Source organism: Echinococcus granulosus, assembly GCF_000524195.1.
Source record: "Echinococcus granulosus chromosome Unknown EG_S00106, whole genome shotgun sequence".
Lineage (NCBI taxonomy): Eukaryota > Metazoa > Platyhelminthes > Cestoda > Cyclophyllidea > Taeniidae > Echinococcus > Echinococcus granulosus.
Genome location: NW_020170486.1, coordinates 84,734 through 105,325, shown reverse-complemented (window position 1 = coordinate 105,325; position 20,592 = coordinate 84,734). Strand labels below are relative to the sequence as shown.

The following is a 20,592-nucleotide window of genomic DNA, read 5'->3' as shown; positions in this document are numbered from 1 at the left end:
CAGTTACGTTCAAATTTGATAATATGGCGCGGTTGGTACGTGAGTGTTTTCATTACAGCAGTGACCCAAGAGTTTGATTAAAGCTATGGTTAGAACAACGCTCAAGAACAGGGGAAGGCTGCGTAATTCTGCAATTGTTTGCTCGACTTTTGTTTTGGTTTAGCGGGTACTTTAGTCTTCTCTTGTGGATTTCTCCCGGTCAATGCCAGTAGATCTCTAGTATTTTAGCGCTTCGGCACTGCATAATCTGCCAGAGCTTTAAGACACCCGACTTCAGAATGAGCTTAAATCTCTACAATATATCGTTTAGGATGACAGAAAGCAAAGAAAAGAAGTGGCATTTAGTAGGATTCTGCATACATTCGTCACGTATAATGGAGATATGGGAACATCTAAACAAGTTGTAGCAAATACTCGCCTTCGTTACCCTTTTGCAAAAATGGTCAAATCCGCTAGAAAATAAGTACGTTTTCAAAGGTTTCTTGGAGTCTTTTGTCAAAAAACTTTTGATTGCAATAAAATAAAATTTGTGCAAACACATACGCGACAAGTCTTTCAAAAAAGTCAATTAGTTGAAAATTTCTGTATATTTTCTTCTATGGATTTAACTGCTTGTTTATACTTGCCACAGTTTTTTTTTAAATTTCGGCCGAAAATACATTTGTGGGGAGATATGTGACCTTGCGTCATTCATTCTTGGTGCACATTAAGCTGCGATTATGAACTTTGCACCAGACATTCGTGTTAAAATAAAGGTAGTGATATTGATATAGCTTCATTAAACCGCTTTACTGTACACGCTAAGTGTTAAAGACTTCTCAACTCTTAAACGGCATATTCTTAATATATTGCATTGGGTACCAAATGATGAGAAGAGGTCTTTTCTGGAATTTTACTTGACCTCACTATTATTTGGTGTGCTGTGTGTTCGAATGTTTTCTGTCTGCTTCGTGTCGTGTTCAGAAACTGGCCGCTCCTATTGGTATAATTGGTTGTTGCTTACATGCGGTTTGTCCTACGACCGCACTTTTCTCAAATCTTTTTCCTAATTTTAGTTTGTATCTTTGAATGGTACGCTTTCATACTGTCAATTCATACTGGACCCCAATGTTACGACATACGATAACTTGGTAGAACGGATTCAGCGGGAATTTTGCACGGATGAGTATGAATTCCTTTTATTTATTGCTGTTAATTATTCCTGTTAACATAACTATTGCCGTTATCGCTTCTTTATCTTTTTTAAAAGTCTTATCTCCAATTTACAATTTTTTTATACCGAGAAAGTAATTCCACAATTTTCCCCAAATTCTTTCGGCTAAAGCCTGCCTCCTTTTTTCGAAGCCTACGACAAAGTGCTTCTTTTAAATTGATTCGTTTGAGTTTAATTTCTGTATTCTTTGCCTCTGAAATTGGTTTTTCCTCGTTTACGATCTAACATTCCATCAATACAGATTGCTATAACTGCGAGATTTCCTGAACCCCTAACGCAATCGTAAATGGGTTTTTTTGTTTTTATGAATTTGAATTCATTTTAAGGTTTATTTTTCTCTTTCATGTCTGCATCGCCTGCCTTTTTAGCGACTTTTCTATCAGTTACCTGACGAGAGACAAGTACGGCGAACAGTTCCAATCCCTCCTCCAATCAGACATCGATCTCCACAAGGCTTTATCCCATTGCACCGACTGCACTCTTCGACTTTTCATTGAGGCCAAACCCAAAAGTGATGGTGGGTTTGTTTGTGGTGACTCACTGACTGAGCAAGCTTAATCGTTTCGTAGGCCCTCTAATATCTTTTCAATATAGATCTTACACTGTCGTTGAATTGTGTTTGACCTACTGCTTGCAGATCAAAAAAACTTTAATTTCAATTCTTTAGTTATCAGGAAATCTCTAGGCCAACTTCTCAAAACTTTTTTTCGTCGCAGCGTAGAAGATAAAACAAACGCCAAAGCTGTTTTGATGGGACAATCTAGCCTTTGATCCCATTTTTACCTATTTTTGTTGTCAGTATCTTAAATATCTTCACATTCCCATGTCTTGTTAGTTTTCATCTATTGCCCTCCTTATCCACCCAGGAAACGAATAATTTTACAGAAACTTTTCGGTTGGCAGGCGCTATCGTTTCAGCTCGAGTTTAAGTTTTTGCGCATTCATTGTTAACCACCTGGTGTTTTCTCGTGACATTTACCCATTTTTCATTACCCTACCCTAAAACTTATACATTGCAATGCAGAAGGAAGAAAATATGAAAAATGTCTATTCCTTTCCGCTTGTCAGAAAGCTGGGATATTGTGAGCAGCGATGAGGTGATAGTCTCGCATCCTCAGGATGCCTCGGTGGCTAGGGTTGCTAACATGAGCGGTCCAAGCCCTTATTACCTATCATCACAACCTGTGACACCTAGCTCATTCCCCAAGTGGTCTCCTTCAGTCTCTACTGGCTACCTAGCCTCCACACTCCGTGCTGCAAGGGTTAGTGGAAGATTTCTACAAAATGTCTCACAACAGTTGGTGAAAACGGTCACTTCGCTCGAAAAGGTCATAAGTAAGTTTGCTTGCTCGCTATTTCATTTCGCTAAATCATTCAGTCGCATCACCTGCTCTCACCCATCTTCTGTACTCCGAGGAGGCGTGTTATTCTAATTGCCTGCGTCGGCATTAAGCGTATTTCTCCACACTGATTTTTTTAAAGTTACTGTCTTTCACTATTTAATGCATATTTTGTTAGCCACATTAGGGTATCTTATCGTTTTTAACTTGTGTTAATGAAGCATTACGCCTTCATTTGGGATACCGACTTCCAAAGGCGTAATAAGGGAAAAATTCTAAAGTGAACAGAAAGAAATGGGCAGTGCACACACCACCGGCATGCGGGTTGACTCGTAAGACATTGGCCTGGCCTCCGAGATCGAGTACAAAAAGTGCCAGCTAGGTAACTTTCTACACCCTTTTTCCTTTTTTTTGTTTAGACTTCAGGAGTGACCTGCCTTCTCGTCCACCTCTTTCGGAGGCAGAATTCCGCAGCTACATGGATGGCTTTGGAAGAATTGTGCAGCCTCTCGACTTTTAGTGCGTTTATTCATCAACTGATCACGTATTTGTACTTATCAACACCTTACGAGCTTGGTTGTATCTGTCTTAAATGTACTTTGATACTTTCATTTTCAAAAAGTCATTAAAACGTAGGAAACTTCTCCCGTAAAAATTCGCATTCATAAAGCGGAAGAATGTAGCTCTTTATTTTTCTACTATTCTGCGACTTTTTTGTGTCGCTTATCTTTCAGTCAGAATGTCTACCTTCGTGGTATGGACGCTAGCCTACGGAAGGTTGCTTGGCGCATCCTCCTCAAGATATACCCACCTGAGTTAAGTGGGAAAGAGCGTATGGCGTTACTGCATAGTAGGATTGAGAAATATAAGCTCTTGAAAAAGGCTTGGAAACAGGCCTACCGAGAGGGTCGATTGACCAAGACCCAGGTCAATGCAATAACCTTGGCTAGTGTTGATGTTGTCCGTACGGATCGTAGTAAGTTTGGCGTCTTTGGGTTTCCTCTTGGTTTGCATCTATGTTGCCATCATATTCATTTCTTTCTCTTTGGCAATTAGACCATCCATTTTACCACAACGACGGTAAAAATCAAAGAATATCTCAGCTCTTTAGTATTCTTGCCACATATGCAATTTACCATCCCGGAATTGGCTACCACCAAGGTAGGGTAACTACTAACTAATACTGTCTGTCTAATTTGTACATTCGGCTGTTGTTGATAGTATTGGCTGATTGACACTTGACAGACAGCAGCTTTACTTCATTAGGCATGTCGAACCTTGCAAGTCTCCTCCTCTATGTGCAGGATGGGGAGGGTGCAGCTTACGTCTGCCTATGCGCCCTGATGCGACGTCTGGCACCGAAATTTGCTCCAGGACATGATCAAATAACAATGATTACTCAAATGCAGCATTTGCATGATCTCCTTGTTTATACAGACTACAATATGGCGCAATTTTTGCGTATTCATAATCTGGGCAATATGTTTTTCACGGAGCGTTGGCTTCTCCTCGAGCTTATTCGCGAATTTCCCTTTGAAGAGGCTTTACACATCTCCGAGGTGCAATGGGCAGCTATTGCGCTTGTTGCCTCTACTTGGTCTGATGTGGGCTCCACCACCTTGTACTCGCAACTCTCCACTGAGCAGTCCTCGATTGTCTTTGAGGCGGAGGAAACGCACTACACTCAGTGCGATACAAATCTGATCAACAGTCTGGTTGGTGATGAATTTAAATACAATCCTCCATACACTGCCGGGACTGAAAAAGTCACTTTTCTCCCCTCAGTACCTTCCCCTAATCGCAAAAGTCGAGAGTCCACGTCCATCCATGAGGGCGATCCAGTGCATATGAAGGACTGGGTTGTAGAATTACCTTCACCTGATGTAATGGGTGGAGGTAGTAATCCTTTCCTTCTTTTCATCTGTGTTTCTATGATATTGGAGTACAGAGAAGAAATTTTGGAACATGTTCATGAAGTCTGTGATTTATTTCATCTTTTTCAAACCTACAATAAACATCACAATTTGGGGAGCATCCTCAGTCGTGCTCGTGGCCTTTTTGATGCCTACCTAAAGGATCAGGAGATGAAACGATGAAGCATTGAAGATCGTTTACTACTGAGAAATTCTTAACGCATGATCTACATATTTTGTGATTACTTGGCGGACTATTTTTTTCTGTAAAAATGGGGAATATATACCATCATGTTCTTTTGAGACACTCCTAATGTCGCTTTCCCGTGTGGGCGTGCTTGTGACGTGATTTGAATTTCGTATGTTTGTCTAGAGGTACTAACGACGGCTTTCTCCCATCATGTAATATTTAGTGGGTTTTTTTGAATTCTGGATCCAGCCTTCACCGAGTGAGATGGTTGTACAGCCCCGTGGGGTATATCCGCGTGAGGGCCTCATTAGACGTCAATTTTGCGTCTTTAAGCCGTTGTTGCAACTGGTCATGGGAGTTAATGGGTGTCTGGGATGCTTGCAATCACAGAACAACTTTTTTTTCAACTTTCTGGGTGTTTTTACATCTTGGCTAATTTCTCGGGCATTTTGGTGGTTGCGCTGAGCCTCTTTTTTTCCTGATTGGCTAGGCGCACATTTAAGTGTGGTAATAGACACCCGAGGTTTAAAGTGTCTCAGTTACCATAGTTACGCGTACCTAGGACGATTGGGTGACTCAGACCCTGTCACATTCTAGCCTGTGCGGGAAATAGGATAAAGGTATTTACTGTACCTGCCGAAATCGCATAATCTAGGCTCTTTCTTTTCTTGCGTCACGAACTCGTTCCAAATGGAATATGCAAAACAAGGTCCATACATCTCCAAAGTTATCTACTATCAACCAATTGATGCTGCCGAGACTTCAGAACAAAGTGTACGCCTTCTTAAAGATTTATTGTCTGCAATTGTTTTTGTTTTTGGGAGAACGGGGAGGAAAGGGGGGTTTATGAGGCACCTAAAACCTTCGTTTTATAGACATCTGATGTTGATGCACCACCACCCCGGTCGTCACCCAAAAGTCGCAATCGCTACGTACGTGATAATGGGCGCTTTTATTTTACTAATTGCCTGGTTTAGTTCATTAAATACTTCAGAATCGCAGGTATTCAACATGGACTCATAATTCACTCCATTTAGAGCTACTAGCAAATGAGTACAACATACACAAAAGACTTTCACATAAAAATATTATACCATTGATTGGGATTCATCAAAGCCCCTCTGGTGGACCACAAGGACTTGGTAAATTTGCATTTGAATGGCAACTCTGTCGTATTTTAGCCTTTCCTTTCCTTCCTAACGGGTAACGCTAAATCCGCTGCCTCGACGTTGTTTAAAGGTCTCTTCAAAATTTGCTTTATAGACGACAGAATTTACCCGAGCATGAATGTCTGCCGTACTTTCACGGAATGCTTGATGCCGTTACCTACAGTACGTAATCAGCAGTCACTGTACACCCACCCCCTTCCTACTGACCACTTGTTAGTAGCATGCCCCGATCCCTTAAAGTTCATTCTATCGGTGTTATACATCGAGATATAAAACCGGAGAATATGATGATCGACAACAACAATGAAATACAGGTTAGTATCCGACGTAGTACCACTTATTAGCAAGCTGATTGACTTTGGTTCCAGTTTAGTGCTTGAATTACAAGGTGATGACCAAGTTAGCGGTACCATTGGAACCCCGGCCTTCCTTGCTCCTGAATGCGTTCAGGGTACAGGAGAAGCCTATTCAGGGAAGGTAAAGGCACGCATAGATAGGTTTTGAGTCGCCTCCACTAGAAAGCAGATATCTGGGCTCTGGGGATTACACTAGCACTTATGCTCACCGGAAAGGTAAATACCAACTAATCGGATGTTTCAGCGGCGCTGACAGCTCCTCTACGATGGACTCACGAAGTATGATGTCTTCGAGGCTATTAGAATGAGGCCTTTCGACATTGAGAATAGGTGAGCGTGCAAAAAAGAACAACTTAAAATATACTTCCCAAAGTGAGCTCTTTAGATGCATCAGTAGACACGCAGTTGACCTCCTCACGAACGCCCTAAATCGCAATCCCGAGGAGCGATTCGATGCAATGAAATTGAAGGTGCAATCGTTTAACACTGTCATGCCTATTTTAGGAGTCAACGTGGATAAAAACATATCCATAAAAAAATTACATGTGTCCGCAAATTCCACGTTTACAGGGGATGAGTAGTTTATTTTTTTTTTCACTTCTACCATAAAATGCATCTCCGAAGGGAGTTAGTGCTGAGCCTCTTCGGATTTATTTTCCTCCTCCTGCTGTTTCTTCTGCTGACGTTGGGCTATTCGGTGAGCGCATCGCTCGAGAATGCGTTTTGCCTCGCATTCAGGGAAGTTGGTCATATCGTAGTACTGCGGTGCTATCCGAATCAACCTGATGTCCAAAAGATGGGAGAAAAAGAAAAATAAAACAGAAACGACTCTACGATTTTTTTGCGGGAAGATTTGTCAACAGCGAAATCTCTAGACCTTACCAATCCGGTTTAACTTCTGTGACTGTTCGGATGTAATTTTTGGTGGTAAGAACAAATTCATTGTAGAGCACCCATTCGGGTTTGTGGTCAAGGACAGTGGAGGGGTGCAGCTGTACCACTTGATTGTCTTTCACCGTCAAGTAGTGACCTGTCCGCTCTAAATGCGCAACCTAGAGAAGACAGACAGAAGAAATGACTGGCGCAGAGAACGGCCAGTGAGAGGTCAGAGGCATTCTTTCTCCCTCAATTTATGAGTCTATCGAGGTGTAAAAAGAAGTTGTGACCTGCATGAAGAAGCCGGAGACCAGGGCTTTGCGAATATTTAGGTAGTAGTCCCGAGACGCGAATTCGGTGCTCGAACGCCGCAAAGAGAATCGGTCCATTATGCGTGACAGTTGAACACGTACATTGTCAGCGGACTTGAGTGACCGGAGGTTGATGAAGTTGTCATAACACCACTGAGGATCCTCTTGATCTAATTGGAGGATATCAGAAAAAGGCCAACTTTCGGAGTCATACAGCCTCGCATGATGTGAAGGAGGTAGGCCGTGTAGGAATTTCTGCAACTACTCACTTTGCTTGAATGCATGGTAGACATTAAGCAGGGTTAGATGATCACCATCGATATGGGCGAACCGCATTTTTGCTTCATCAGCAGCTTTTTTTGCGTCGGCTGGCCGAACAAAGCACTGGGGTACTGTAAAGCGATGAGTAAGAGAATTGGTTAGAACCGCAACAGAACAATAGGACGAGGAGACATACCTGACAGCATGGCAGTGATGCTCAGAACCTCATTGGAGCAGTTGTAATCACAAGAAGCGATCACCATCTTTGCAAGCTGTGGATCCAGAGGAAATTCCGCCATCATACTACCGAGATCTGTTAGGTTGCCGTCATCGTCTAGAGCTGCTAAGTAATTTAGCAACTCCAGTGCTCGCATAAGCGTCTCCGGAGCTGAAATAAAGGAGGAGTTGAGGGTAACTCTTCCTTAAGTGATTATTAAAGAATGTCGATGTAAAACTACCTGGTGGATCCATAAAATCAAAGTGAACAAGATCATCAATGCCTAGTTTTTTGAGCTGCAGCACCACCGTCCCCAAGTTGGAGCGGAGGATCTCCGGATAGGTGTTGTCCTGCATCTCCTGACGATAGGCTCTTTCCGTGTAGAGACGGAAACACTTGCCTGGGCGTGTTCGTCCAGCTCGTCCGGCTCGCTGTTGAGCGGAAGCCTTACTGATTGCTGTGACAAGGAGGGATTCTACACGAATTCTTGGATTATACACCTTCTGTTTTGCAAAGCCAGGATCAATCACAAACACAACTCCATCAATGGTAAGGGAGGTTTCGGCAATGTTTGTAGATACAACCACCTGAAAAAACATATTACGGGCACAATTAAAGGGATAACATAGGATAAAAACGATGAAATCAAAAAGAATCAAACCTTTCTGCCAACTGCACCATTTTTACGACGTGGTGGTGGAGGATCAAAGATATGCTGCTGTAAATTCGGCGGAAGCGTGGAGTATAGTGGTATGCACCTCAATTCACCCACATCTGCTCCGAGAGACTCCACCTCGCGTTGGATGCGTTTGCAAGCCTCTTCAATTTCTTCTTGTCCAGTTAGAAAGAGGAGGATGTCGCCCTCACTCTCCTCGCACACGTGTATTTGAATAACCGTCCGAATCGCTGCCTCCAGATAGTCCCTCTCAGGTTCTGGAGTGTAGAAAATCTCCACCGGATGAGTTCTGCCAGGCACGGTCAGCAAGGGTGCATTATCAAAATAATCCTACACAAAGATAAAGAAAAGGCGTATCAAATGAGTCCAAAATCAAACAGAAAAGTATGTACAGTACACCCACCTGAAATTTGCCAGCGTCAAGGGTTGCGCTCATTACAACTATCTTTAGGTCAGGCCGCTGACCTATGATTTCTTTCAGTAGGCCCATAAGTATATCCGTAGCAAGTGTACGTTCGTGAGCTTCGTCCAAAAGGATAACCCCGTAGTTCTCCAAGAGTGGATCGGACATGCCCTCACGAAGTAGCATACCATCTGTCATATACCTTAAAAAAAATTTGCATTCAAGAGGCCCAAACGGAGTGTGATTCCAAACAGCCAAATGAACAAATGCTACATACTTAAGTACGGTATTATTTGAGGTGCAATCCTCAAATCGAATACTGTAACCGACTTGATTACCGAGCTGGCAGTCCATTTCCTCAGACACACGCTGTGCAACGGACATTGCTGCAACGCGACGAGGCTGAGTACATGCAACACACTTTCTTGACGAATAGCGAATTTTTAACCATTCCAAACACCATTGTGGAATTTGTGTTGTTTTTCCTGAGCCAGTCTCACCAACAAGAACAGTCACTTGATTGTCTGTTAGGACTTTGAAGAATTGATCTTTATATTCCCATACAGGCAGTTGTATTCGCTTTCGAAATATATCAAAGTAGCGTTGACTATACTGGAGACCTAGAAATGGATGCAGTGAAATAATTTTATGCTGTCAATATTACAGAGACCGCCATGACGGACCTTCACGCATACTGTTAAGTTAGTCAGAATTTGCAGCAAAAACGTTCAATCAAAATAAGTCGCATACGCATTGATGCAAAGAGTCAGCGTTGTCCAAATGAATAAATTTGGACCATGTTGGAAAGCATATGAGCTATGGAGAAGCCTTTAGAGGAACAACTATCAAATCAGAGAGAACCGGGCATGCTAAGAACACTACAATATCAAACCAAGCCTTAACATCACACAGGAAGTAAAAGATAGACGGGAAGTATGGGCAACATCGGGTATGGACAAGTGGACAATTGTTTTAGGAGCAAAACAACCTCATTGTTGAAAACTATTAGGCGTAAAAGCGGTTCAAATACGCGCCTACTCAAAACAAAAACTGCAATAGGAAATCGCGATTCTTTTTAGAAGAATATATGGAGCAAACGTTACCTGTATGGGGATTTATCTGAATGGATGAATTAGATACAACACCGATTGGTGAGCGGTCACGGGAACGAGAGTTTTCGCTGGAATTATCACAATCAGAAAACCTAAAGCTGGAAGGAAGGGATATACTTACTTTGATTTCCTGTGACTTCCACCAATATCAATACGATGACGACTGGACATTAGAATGACACGAAAAGTTCAAATGTGGTGGTTACGCCGTAAGTAGGAAAAACAATCTAAAAATTGGTTTTTTTCAAAATAATTTTCATAAAAACCTAATTTTTAGCTTTTAACGAAAGTTTTAAAGAAAATAAAAAGTTGTAATTGGTGCTGTTCTAATGTCACCGGGATTCCTTTAAAAGAAATAATTCGCTAAGTTTTACTCAAAATTGAAAAAGAACAAGCAATGTTTAAAGCACCTAATGAAACAAAAAGGTTTTTTTCCATTTTCTAAATATCACTATATGGCATCGATTCTTATAATTTTTTCGTAAGAGTGTTTAATTTGAACCGGCGTTCTATCGGAGGATAGGCCACATTGGGACATTTTCATTCTACGGTTTTTTGGTGTCTGGATGTTTGCGGAGGTTAAGCCAAGCGTTAAAGATTTTGTCGAAAAGCAGAAGCGTGATAGGGAGCAGCGCAAGGGTGAACGGGAAAGACGAAATGCTGCCTTATGTATACAGGTACAAGTAGAAGGTTTTATTTGGGAATTAGAGATATTGGCGTGGCTATAATTCAAGGAAACATTTAGCTGAGGTTCTTAGAGCAGATTGCTGCGCCTTTATTGGTTCCACACTTGGTGGCAGCCGCTCAGATGTCTCGTACTCAGGTTTGTTTCTTTAACTTTTCTCATCTTTAAGCTGTTTCACTATCAAAATTAATCAATAAGATGAAGTACAGCTTTAAGCTGGACTTCGACAGAGAGGTTATGAAATAATTTATTTACTCTGGTAGATTTTTGAAGGCATTTGTCGATATTTGTTGGTGTCGACGAGTAAATGTGACGAGGTTTGAGGTTACTCGTTATTGATACCCTTATTAGAAGTGTTCGTTTTTATCACTGATACAAAGTCGTGACTATCTAATTGTGTGGATTTCACAAACGCGTTGGATTCTATCCGTCTGTGTTAAATATTTTGGAGTCCTAAACGTAATGTGCATTTCAATCATCTCATGATGTAGCCGGCTAACGAATCGGACTCCAACATGATGAACGTTTTACTCTCGTTCGTACTTACCATGACGAATTGTAATCAGTGGAAAATTCTTAGAGGTATGTTTCCAAAAGTTTCCATCCAGGAGACTGCAATACTATTTTGTCTCCTTTATTTTAGATAGCAAGATGAAACCAGGTCTAGTGGCTATAACTGATTCTTTTATCAAGGATCTGGTAGTTCATGGTCTATATCCGGCTCTGAAGGTGTGTGATTGTCTCAGCTTTTATCTGTTTAGCAACTCTTGTTGAAAGGACTGGCACTTCACATACCGGTCCTTACTCCGCTTTCGTTAACAGGAATATTTTCTTTAGCTGTTCGGTAGGTTATTATTGCACCCCCAATTTGTTGTCTTTTTCAAGTTATGATCTAATGTGTTGAGTGGCTCATCCTACGTTTCTTTTATTCTCCCCCTTTCCCATATTTCAGACCGCTACTTTTGTGTAACTTCTCGCCAGAATGTATTTCTCTCTTCGTGGTTCACATTCTCTCGGTGCCTGGCTTTGTTCTGCATATAAACTCCCTTGCCAGTGAAGTGAGTTAAATCCTATGAAAGGTAATAGCTAGCGTATCGTAGTGGTCCCTTGGGGGATAGCTAAGAAGGGTTCAGGCACTTCATGACTAATTTTGCCCTTTTTTTCTCGTATCGCTTAGAGTTAAGGCCTTTTCTATCTACCTTCAAAATGAATTACACCTTTTGCTTCTTCGATTTTAGGCTTATGATGTAATTGTTCGGGAGAAATTGTGCTCTCGTGTTGTTACCTATCTGTATAAGAGTCTACCAAATCAATCTATCGTAGATTGTGGTCTGGAGGGCTCCTACGCTCTCTGCCTCATAGGTATTTGAATGTGCTGTATTTTTGTTCTGTTTTACACAAATCGCTTCTCAAACTTGCCTTGTGTAGCGTCAATATTGTAGCTTTTCCACATCGTTTGTCGCCTTCCTTCTTCATGCATATCGAAACAAGTCCTCCTGACGAGCTTGACTGACGATCATTTTCCTCATTTCAGCTAATCTGATCCAGTTGAGTCTACTGGAAGTTGAAGTTCTCGTGGATCATTGTGAAGAGTTTTGCGTATGTCTCTCCATACTCCCTCATCCTGCTATTCACGCAGACATTTTCTTTTGACATTATTCATACAAATCACGTGACTATTTTCTGGAGTGCTTTAGTATTGTTTTTAATGGCTTCAAAAAAATTGTAACTGATGTAAGGCTGTTTCCCCCACAGTAACCTTAGAATGACTATTTTTCTTCATAGATTGTTCTTTCAAGATTGCTTGATCTGTTAGGTGGATTTGTTGGACAGAAGAAATCCAATCTCACGTGTTGGCATCCAATTCTGGGCTGGTTTTCCAAACCACTCGATAACTAGTGAGAAATCTTATTTTTTTACTAATGGGGTAAAATCCTAGTGTCTCTTCAATGCTGTTTTATTTAATTTAGTCTTCAGGCTTCTGCACCTCATGTGGCAAGTCAATTGCGTCTTCTGTGGCATGGCCGAATGGTGCGTCTTTTATTTGCCGATCTCTATCAGCAAGAAGGTTTGGGCGAATCCGAGCAAACAAACGCAACAGTCCCATCAACTTCCATCTCCATCAGTGCTGCGAAGTCGCCTAGGTTCAAATTTACCGAGCACACAGTTAGCGAGAGGAAATCTGTGGAAGGTCTTCTAACCGCCAATCCGCCCAGTTTCGTATCTCGGCATCATGGAAGGGGTTTTTCCGATCGTCTTGGTTTGAGCGCCTTCCTACGTCAACTCAAAAATCGTATACCCGTACGGAAGGGTGACTTAGGTAGTGCTGTAGGCACGCCTCTCAAATACCACCATCATTGGCCTCGGGAGAGTGGGACACCCGGACCTGAGAATTTACCAAACAGCATTAAAGTGGTGTGTATGCTGTACTGCTTTACCATCGGATCACTCAAAGAGATTCGTAACGACATTCTGGCTGGTCAGTTGGGTTATGAAATTCCAGATAACCTTTTTTTTGTCTTCTTACACTCTTCAAACTTTTTTAAATCCTGATCCTCCTCTCCCTCCCCCCAAAAATGCAAATGATATTGAAGTCCACTACAGGTTAAACATTAAATTACTCTAAACATAGGATACATTGGTGATTTGTGCAATTCCGTCCGGGTTCATGCCTCATCCTGAGGTTCTGCTTGGGGTATTTCTCTAGCAGGGGAAATTTCATCCGCTTCGTGATCTTTTTTCCCATGCTCAAGAGTGAACATGTTTGTTCTAGGACTTAATTTTCTGGCTACTTCTGTATTTATATCATGCTTGTGTAACCCGATCTGAAAAGTAGGAAAAGAAAAGTCATACAAGCATCCTTTCCTTGCCTAGCATAAAATTCCCTGACAAGTTTTCAACAGAGCTGTTGCTAGTTATTACCCACCTCTCTGAGGTAGTCAAGACGTTTAAGTTTTCTGGCGGCTGCCTTCCGATGCCTGGCTCTTTGACGACTTTGCCTCCTCTGACTTAACATAGCAATGAGTGGACAGGAGGCAGCAATCAAAAGACCAGCGGTTATCGTCAACAGCAAGTAGACAATGAGATCATTGAGTTCCCTGGCTCCGTTATCCCTCAGGATTGACTCACGAACTACCAGCCATAAAACCTAAATTTCAATGAACATGTCTAACATTAGCTTACTCACCGCTGATCTCTCGACTATTTGTGATTTCAGCCTTCTTGTTTGACACAAAAGCGCTGCATAGGTGGTCGTTTTTTTGTAATCCACATTCATTATGATTGCGATTGAAACGTTGTCATAGCTGAACATTCTTACAGTCTGCGTACCATTGTCTAGCCCTATATTTCGTTGCTTTATTTCCGTGTTATTGACACGAATGTTATCTCTCACTCGACAGATGACCGCCGAGCCCACATCCACTGCATGCACCTCATCTGTATCTATCTCCGTCACAGCATTCATTCCTATCATCTCCTCCAGCGACATAGTCAGTCCCGTGTTCCACTCAAACCCCGTGTGGGCTAAGTAGAAACGGAATTTTATCTGGGTTACGCATAGTCGCACGGCGGAGGAGTACTGGTCGATGACGATGTGGGAGATGTTGTCCGCGAGACGTATTGTTCGATGGCAGACGGCTTCTGCAATATGCCAATCATACGGCACGGTGGGGATGTCAACTCGTCCTCTGCCCAGTCGATCAAATACGGGTTTTTGTACGATATACTCTCGCCTTTTTGTATTGTAAATGATCAAATCGGTGTCTACATTGTAGACGCTATCAACAGTGTGTAGATCGTCACACGTCTCCATCTCACGCCACTGGCTACATGTAAAGATTAGTTGTGTTTCCGGTTGAATGCACGTGGTCTGGAAGATTTGCAGTTCCCTATTTTGAAGAATCGACTCATCCTCCACCGTGGGCACAGTGATGTCGTCCACAGTCATCTCAATCGGCGGTGGTCGACGCACAAAGCACACTGGCCCAGCGTTCACCATCTCGTATTCGGGGAGGTCGTCTTTGCGAAATTTCATGCGACAACGGAATCCATGGAAGGTGTGTAAATGGTACGCCATCGCGGTCAATGTCAGTGAATGGTAGTCATTTGACCTGCCCCTTAATTTTGCCGAACTGTCAATATTCTGCAAGAGAAGTACATCAAATGCCTCTTTCCGTCAATCAGTCTATCGGTGTGACTATTTACTTTGTTCTCCTCACCTTTTTGTTCACCTCATAGCCAGATTCGGGTGTGTAGGAGGCAATTGGAAGGTAGTTGTTAGGTCCTACTTCTCCAGACATCTCCAGGTACTCTAACTCAAAGTTGATACCATTTTTTACCAGTAGACGAAGTCGCTTCTCAAAGCATCTCACTTCCACCTCTTGGGTGTAGAGTGCATTCCGGGGTTTCACGCTGACCCGATTGTTGGCGTCAATTGCAACAACTCGTACCACACTTCCTCTGGTCAGATGAATCTGAAACTTTAGAATATTGCCTTGTGTCCATGGTAGATGGTTTGGCAGGGTGATATCGGTACTTTGATATGGATTTTCACATAAGTTTTTCCCAATAGGCTTATCTGATCGTGTTTTGAGGTAACTGTTGGGGAAAAGGGATGTGTTTTCTCGATTATGTATCTACCTTCGTAGAAGTCAATCAGTAGTGAAGTGAAATTGCATACCCAGCGTCGCTCTCACTGGCGGCGACTCCAGTAAAGGGCTTGGAGGTTCCTTTTTTCTCACAAATATAGTCAGCACGGATTGTAAAGCGTAAGTGGCGATTGTTAACTGAGACGGTGGGATTGACACTATATTTGGACTTTTCTTGGGGAAATGGAATGTAGGGACGCATGCCTGCTAATGCCATTGACTCTGTGTAACAGGCGTAACCCTCGAGAGAGGGTTTCGTGAAGGTCACGAGGTAGGCGTACATCATAAATCCCAACTCCTCCCCTTCGGAGTAGAAAGCGCGTCTGTAATCACAAGTAAGATACCAAATCATGGAGTTGGTTAGTTAGTCAGTCAGTGCTTTTCTCTCACTCACCTGGTTATGACAAGGGCAAAGTTCCTTTTTTTGGGGATGCTTTGAAAGACATCTGTCCAGACACAGGCCACGAGGGCAGAGGTGGGACCTTTAATCACTGCGTTTTGCAACTCCTTCAGATCGAAAGTCCACTCCTCGGGTACTTCGCGTTTGGTGTGCGCGAAGATGGGTCCGGTGGGTGGAGGTTGACTCCAAAGTGCCACGTAGCTTGTGTCCTCGCACTCCTCGTCCACCACATGTCGCCTTTCGTAGGTGTACCAACGCACCGTGTACATCCCACAGTCGTGGAGGTTTAGTCCATTTCCCTGTAAATATAACATGGCAGTCTTTGAGTGTCAAAATTCAAGTTGTACGTGTTCCTACTCTCTTCTCCCTAATGCCTATGATGAAGACCTGTTGGATCAACTTACAGTTGTCCCTTTCACCAATAGTTTGCCTTTGTCACCTAACTCGATTGTCACTTCTTTGAAGTAGTAGAAAGTCAGTGGAATCGTACTGAAGGGTGATCTGGTCATCACAATGAGAGGTACGTAGATGTACTTATTGGCTGGCGCTTTCTTCACACTAACACGTTTGTAGATCACAAATTTTTGCCATTTAATGCCAGTGGGCATGAAGTAGTTGGGATTTAAGTGAAATATCATGAGATTGGCTTTACTGTAGGCCTGTACCCTAAATTTGCATCCATGTGTTAGAACTCGTTTGTGGGGTGGCTGGAGATGCACCATGTACTGGCTACTAACGTGACCTTCAAAGGCCACATTCTCCATTACCATGAGTTGGAAGACGATGATTGCAATACCCTGTTCACGACGTGGCACAAGTCGTAGCAGCGCGAAGTACGTCTCGCGGCTGTTTGTTACGGTGGATTCTAATGCAGTGCCTGCATCGAAGCTCTCAATTTGGATTAGTTTTTGCGAGCCATTGAGGCGAAAATCTCCATGACATTCTTTATCCGTCCTACAAAAGTACTCTATCCTCAATTCTATTGGCTCATTCTCTCGCCACGTGATGAAGGCATTGCCTATGGCAGCTATCAGTGCTTTATTGCGGTTTCCTTCGGTCAAGACCTGGCTTAAGTCCTTATTGAAGTGGGGTAGGAGGGGCGCCTTCTGTACAATGGGTATGCTTGTACTGAGTCCTCTCTGCTGTTCACCCAGACAAATCCAGAGTAGGAGGAAAATACTCTTCTTCATTTTTCAGCTGGAGGAAAAGTGGAACAAAAAATCTCCTTTTACACGTGGTTATTGATTTTAATTGGTAATTAATCAATAATTATTCAATCAATAATTTTATGTAACTACAGCTGTCAAGCTCTGTCAGTCTTTTTTCTATCGAACTTACTGTCGTCGTCTCGAGGCACTGAGCATGAGGTGAGTGGGTTTTTTGGGGTTCAAACAAGGCGGTTTCTTCTTTCTTCTCCCTCCCCTCCCCCACCACCTTCCCTCTTTTGAAAACATCACCTCGGGATTGATTTGAGACTAGACTGACACCAAAAAGCTGTCTTTGTAATGCTTAAAACAGGTCTAACTTTGGGGGATCTACTGCCGCGTATGTGGCGTCTGATCAGTTGTGCCGGAAGTATCAAGGACTGGGCACCATTACTCACCCTACCCAAAGCTGGATGGCAGTTGGCACCTCATTCCTCCCACCTCCTACATCTCTTTGCTGCTGCCACCTCTAACCTCCTTATGTAAGTGGTCTTCCACTCCCTTCTAGATGTGAAAATACTACCTGTTTACTCATCACTCGTCTCGGTAGTTGAAAGTGGCTCCATGACGATGGCATGAAGGGGGGGGTGCATTTCAGAGGATGTTGAACCCCTATTTTTGTTTTCTTCAGAATTCTGGATGACGTAGAGGTGTTTGAGAAGCACAAAGCCTTTGAAATTGAGGAGTTACTGGCGATTGCGGACTTCTTCAACTATCTCATCTATGAAACTGTCCTCCTTGTATCTAATCGTAAGTTGTTTTCTCTCCACTTCTTCTCCCCCCCCCCCCCCTACGCCAAGCTTAACCTTTCCATTTAACTGTTAATGACTTCAAGGGGTTGAGCAACAACTTTTTCCTTTTCAGCAACCTCACTCATTCAACCTGTTTCCTTCGAGAACTCTTCGTCTACAAAAGTCCTGGAATTACAAAATCCACACTCGTCTAGGATCTCGGAATGTCTTCAATTGTCCACCTCCAACACCACCACCACCCTCTTCTCCATTTGTCTGCGTCTACTGGCAATCCTTTATAACCGTGATAGTCGGTGCAAATTTACACCACCTAATTTCTGGCTCATCTGGTTAGTTGATGAGGTGGGGCGAATGCCCTTAGTTAACATGCATCAGACTACACGAAGGGAGTTGTCACTTTTCTCACTTCAGCGGTGTCAAGCCGTCAGCTTTTATATCAGATCTACGGAAGGAGAAAGCTCACGCCACATTCCTTCTCAAGCACGTACCACACATCATTTCAAGGAAGGAGGTGTGTCATCCAATTTGCCCTTCACGTCTCATACAAAGCGCACATTTGTTTACTTATTCTTCACCTTCAGCGAGTTCTACTGTTCCGCGAATTGGTGAGAGCAGATAAGGCGGCTCTTGGAATCTTGGGACAGACAAACTGCATGCTGGATAGCTCCGCGGTGGGAACTGTCATTATGATACACCGAAATCGTATAGTCGAGGTAACAGACGTCATCCACTTGCCACCTTGTCGACGCGATGACCTCTTCTCACGTGTGGATTGCTTGATCTGTAGGATGGTTATCAACAATTGGCTAACCTCACGCCTACACAATTACGCATGAAGATTCGTGTCCAATTCATCAACGCATTGGTAGGGCCTGTCAATCCTTTTCCCTAACCGTCCCATCCAGGGTCTGGATGAAGTGGGCATCGATTTGGACGGGGTATTCAAGGAGTTTCTGGAGGAGACTCTTCGTCGTGTCTTTGATCCAACCCTAAATCTTTTTCGGGCTACATCTGATCAACGCCTCTACCCTTCCCCTACGTCGCATATTCAGGAGAGCCACTTACAACTGTTCGAGTTCGTTGGCAAGCTCTTAGCTAAAGCTGTTTATGAGGTAATTTATCACCTGTGCTTAATTGTTGCCTAAGTAAGTTCAACGAGGATACCCTTCTCCATCGACAAGCTGAAGGGGCTGCAGAACGTGCGAGTCTAGGCTACACCACTGTCGGTTTGGTCGTCAACTATATCGCGTAGTCCTAGCCTAATTACTGATTCCACCGACAGTGGGTGGAAGGTCCAACGTCTATGCTGTAAGAAACTCGGAATCGTTGAACACAATAAGTGAACCAACTTCACCCTGTCCAAGTCTACAAAGGATCAAAACTTTGGCTGGAAGGCGTCTTTGATAGGCAGTCGTCGCTTAAGTGTTTACGATTTTCCCCATTTTAGATGGTTATGTTTTCCTGAAGCAGTCTTGATATTTTGGGTCCCTAGGGAGAAAGTGGAGGCTGTAACGTTGAGCTAATCCCTTCTTTGTTCTTCTAAAGGGTATCATAGTGGATGTTCCATTCGCAAACTTCTTTTTAACTCAAGTTCTGGGGCGTCAACGAGCCAGTTGCTACAGCTTTTTGGACGAACTAGCAACTTTGGATAGAGATCTTTACAAGAGCCTTACTTACATAAAAGTAAGTTGACATTACTGGTTGTCAGACGTCAATATGCCATGTAGAGCGGAGAAGTGATCAACTGTTTCCCCCTATAGCACTACGAGGGGGATGTGTCAGACTTGGAGCTGACATTCTCTTACGACGAGGACTGCCTTGGTCAAATAGTGGTTCACGACTTGGTCCCCGGTGGGCGTTACATCACCGTCAACAATGATCTCAAGTAAGTTGTCAGTGCTTTTCCTTTTTGAAGGCAGCAGATGCTACTCCTATCACTGTGATGTGTCTCACACTTTAAAAAAGCAACCGAGTGTCCTGGAAAATGAATGAACCGTTTCCCCACTTCCCTATGCCTAGAATCAGCTATGTGCATCGAATGGCCATGTTTCGGATGTACAAACAGATTCGAGGACAGACAGCTAGCTTTATTCGAGGCTTCTACTCAATTATTAATCCCGAGTGGTTGGCAATGTTCTCGCCCACGGAGTTGCAACAGCTCATATCTGGAGATTCGGTCAACTTTGATCTGGAGGATCTGAAGTACGTTGACGTGATGACCGCGACGATGGGTTGTTGATGTTATAATCCTTAGTGCGATCCTTTCCCTAAATGTCTTCTTTTTTTGCCTCTGCCATAACAAAGGCAACACACAAAATACTCTGGCGGTTTCTACAGCAACCACAGAGTCATAACTTGGCTATGGGATATTTTGAAGAAGGACTTCTCAGATGAGGAACGAAGTCTTTTCCTTAAGGTAAGTTTGTGTGGACATTCATAGGGGAAATGGTTTCTTTTAGTTTGTCACAAGTTGTTCCAAGCCTCCGCTGCTGGGATTTGCGTATCTGGAACCGCCTTTCTGCATCCGATGTGTGCAATACATAAATGAGGACCAAGTTAGCTTTTTTTCCCTTACGATTTTCGGTTTTTTTGTACGTAAACAATCAAAAAGAAGTGTAAATTCCCTTTTACAGGATATGGGTGACACATTGGGTTCCGTTTTGAAGGGATTCTTCGGTTTCGGTAGTCGTCGAGGCGGTGAAGAGCAAGCCCGTCTACCATCGGCATCGACGTGCTTCAACCTCCTCAAGCTTCCAAACTACGCTTCACGAGCGACCCTTCGAGATAAATTGCGATACGCCATACACTGTAATGCCGGTTTCGAGCTCTCCTGACGCTTTAACGCTCCTACAGCAACAGGCCTT

General features: G+C 43.1%; 4 protein-coding genes across 4 annotated transcripts; 3 read left to right on the top strand and 1 right to left on the bottom strand. All coding sequences in view use genetic code 11, as the record gives it.

Moving 5' to 3' along the window:
• Nucleotides 1–719: 719 nt before the first annotated feature.
• EGR_08423 (TBC1 domain-containing protein) lies at nucleotides 720–4,649 on the top strand (the record flags this gene model as incomplete). Its single annotated transcript, XM_024497672.1, has 8 exons — nucleotides 720–755; nucleotides 1,056–1,165; nucleotides 1,582–1,730; nucleotides 2,282–2,548; nucleotides 2,973–3,072; nucleotides 3,288–3,529; nucleotides 3,610–3,714; nucleotides 3,820–4,649. The coding sequence occupies 8 exons, from the start codon at nucleotides 720–722 to the stop codon at nucleotides 4,647–4,649; spliced, it is 1,839 nt and encodes a 612-aa protein (XP_024347891.1).
• Nucleotides 4,650–4,920: 271 nt separating this feature from the next.
• EGR_08422 (CBL-interacting protein kinase) lies at nucleotides 4,921–6,762 on the top strand (the record flags this gene model as incomplete). The annotated part of the gene is made up of 8 exons (XM_024497671.1): nucleotides 4,921–5,021; nucleotides 5,532–5,588; nucleotides 5,920–5,987; nucleotides 6,066–6,139; nucleotides 6,174–6,302; nucleotides 6,344–6,397; nucleotides 6,438–6,511; nucleotides 6,567–6,762. The coding sequence occupies 8 exons, from the start codon at nucleotides 4,921–4,923 to the stop codon at nucleotides 6,760–6,762; spliced, it is 753 nt and encodes a 250-aa protein (XP_024347890.1).
• A 47-nt stretch (nucleotides 6,763–6,809) lies between these two features.
• Nucleotides 6,810–10,208, bottom strand: EGR_08421 (Putative pre-mRNA-splicing factor ATP-dependent RNA helicase DHX15; the record flags this gene model as incomplete). Its single annotated transcript, XM_024497670.1, has 11 exons — nucleotides 6,810–6,963; nucleotides 7,064–7,233; nucleotides 7,348–7,538; nucleotides 7,638–7,760; nucleotides 7,826–8,017; nucleotides 8,088–8,433; nucleotides 8,508–8,852; nucleotides 8,926–9,127; nucleotides 9,203–9,545; nucleotides 10,029–10,129; nucleotides 10,159–10,208. The coding sequence occupies 11 exons, from the start codon at nucleotides 10,206–10,208 to the stop codon at nucleotides 6,810–6,812; spliced, it is 2,217 nt and encodes a 738-aa protein (XP_024347889.1).
• A 395-nt stretch (nucleotides 10,209–10,603) lies between these two features.
• Nucleotides 10,604–20,562, top strand: EGR_08420 (Ubiquitin-protein ligase E3B; the record flags this gene model as incomplete). The annotated part of the gene is made up of 30 exons (XM_024497669.1): nucleotides 10,604–10,714; nucleotides 10,746–10,860; nucleotides 10,892–10,956; nucleotides 10,986–11,039; nucleotides 11,074–11,181; nucleotides 11,214–11,304; nucleotides 11,366–11,451; nucleotides 11,484–11,566; nucleotides 11,675–11,780; nucleotides 11,961–12,084; nucleotides 12,257–12,321; nucleotides 12,508–12,620; nucleotides 12,693–13,201; nucleotides 14,124–14,242; nucleotides 14,285–14,439; nucleotides 14,624–14,780; nucleotides 15,885–16,017; nucleotides 17,290–17,458; nucleotides 17,608–17,726; nucleotides 17,841–18,057; nucleotides 18,140–18,239; nucleotides 18,310–18,441; nucleotides 18,516–18,593; nucleotides 18,634–18,840; nucleotides 19,274–19,411; nucleotides 19,489–19,613; nucleotides 19,748–19,930; nucleotides 20,033–20,144; nucleotides 20,188–20,283; nucleotides 20,362–20,562. 30 exons carry the CDS (start codon nucleotides 10,604–10,606, stop codon nucleotides 20,560–20,562), a joined length of 4,071 nt encoding a protein of 1,356 aa, XP_024347888.1.
• Between the last annotated feature and the right edge of the window lie 30 nt (nucleotides 20,563–20,592).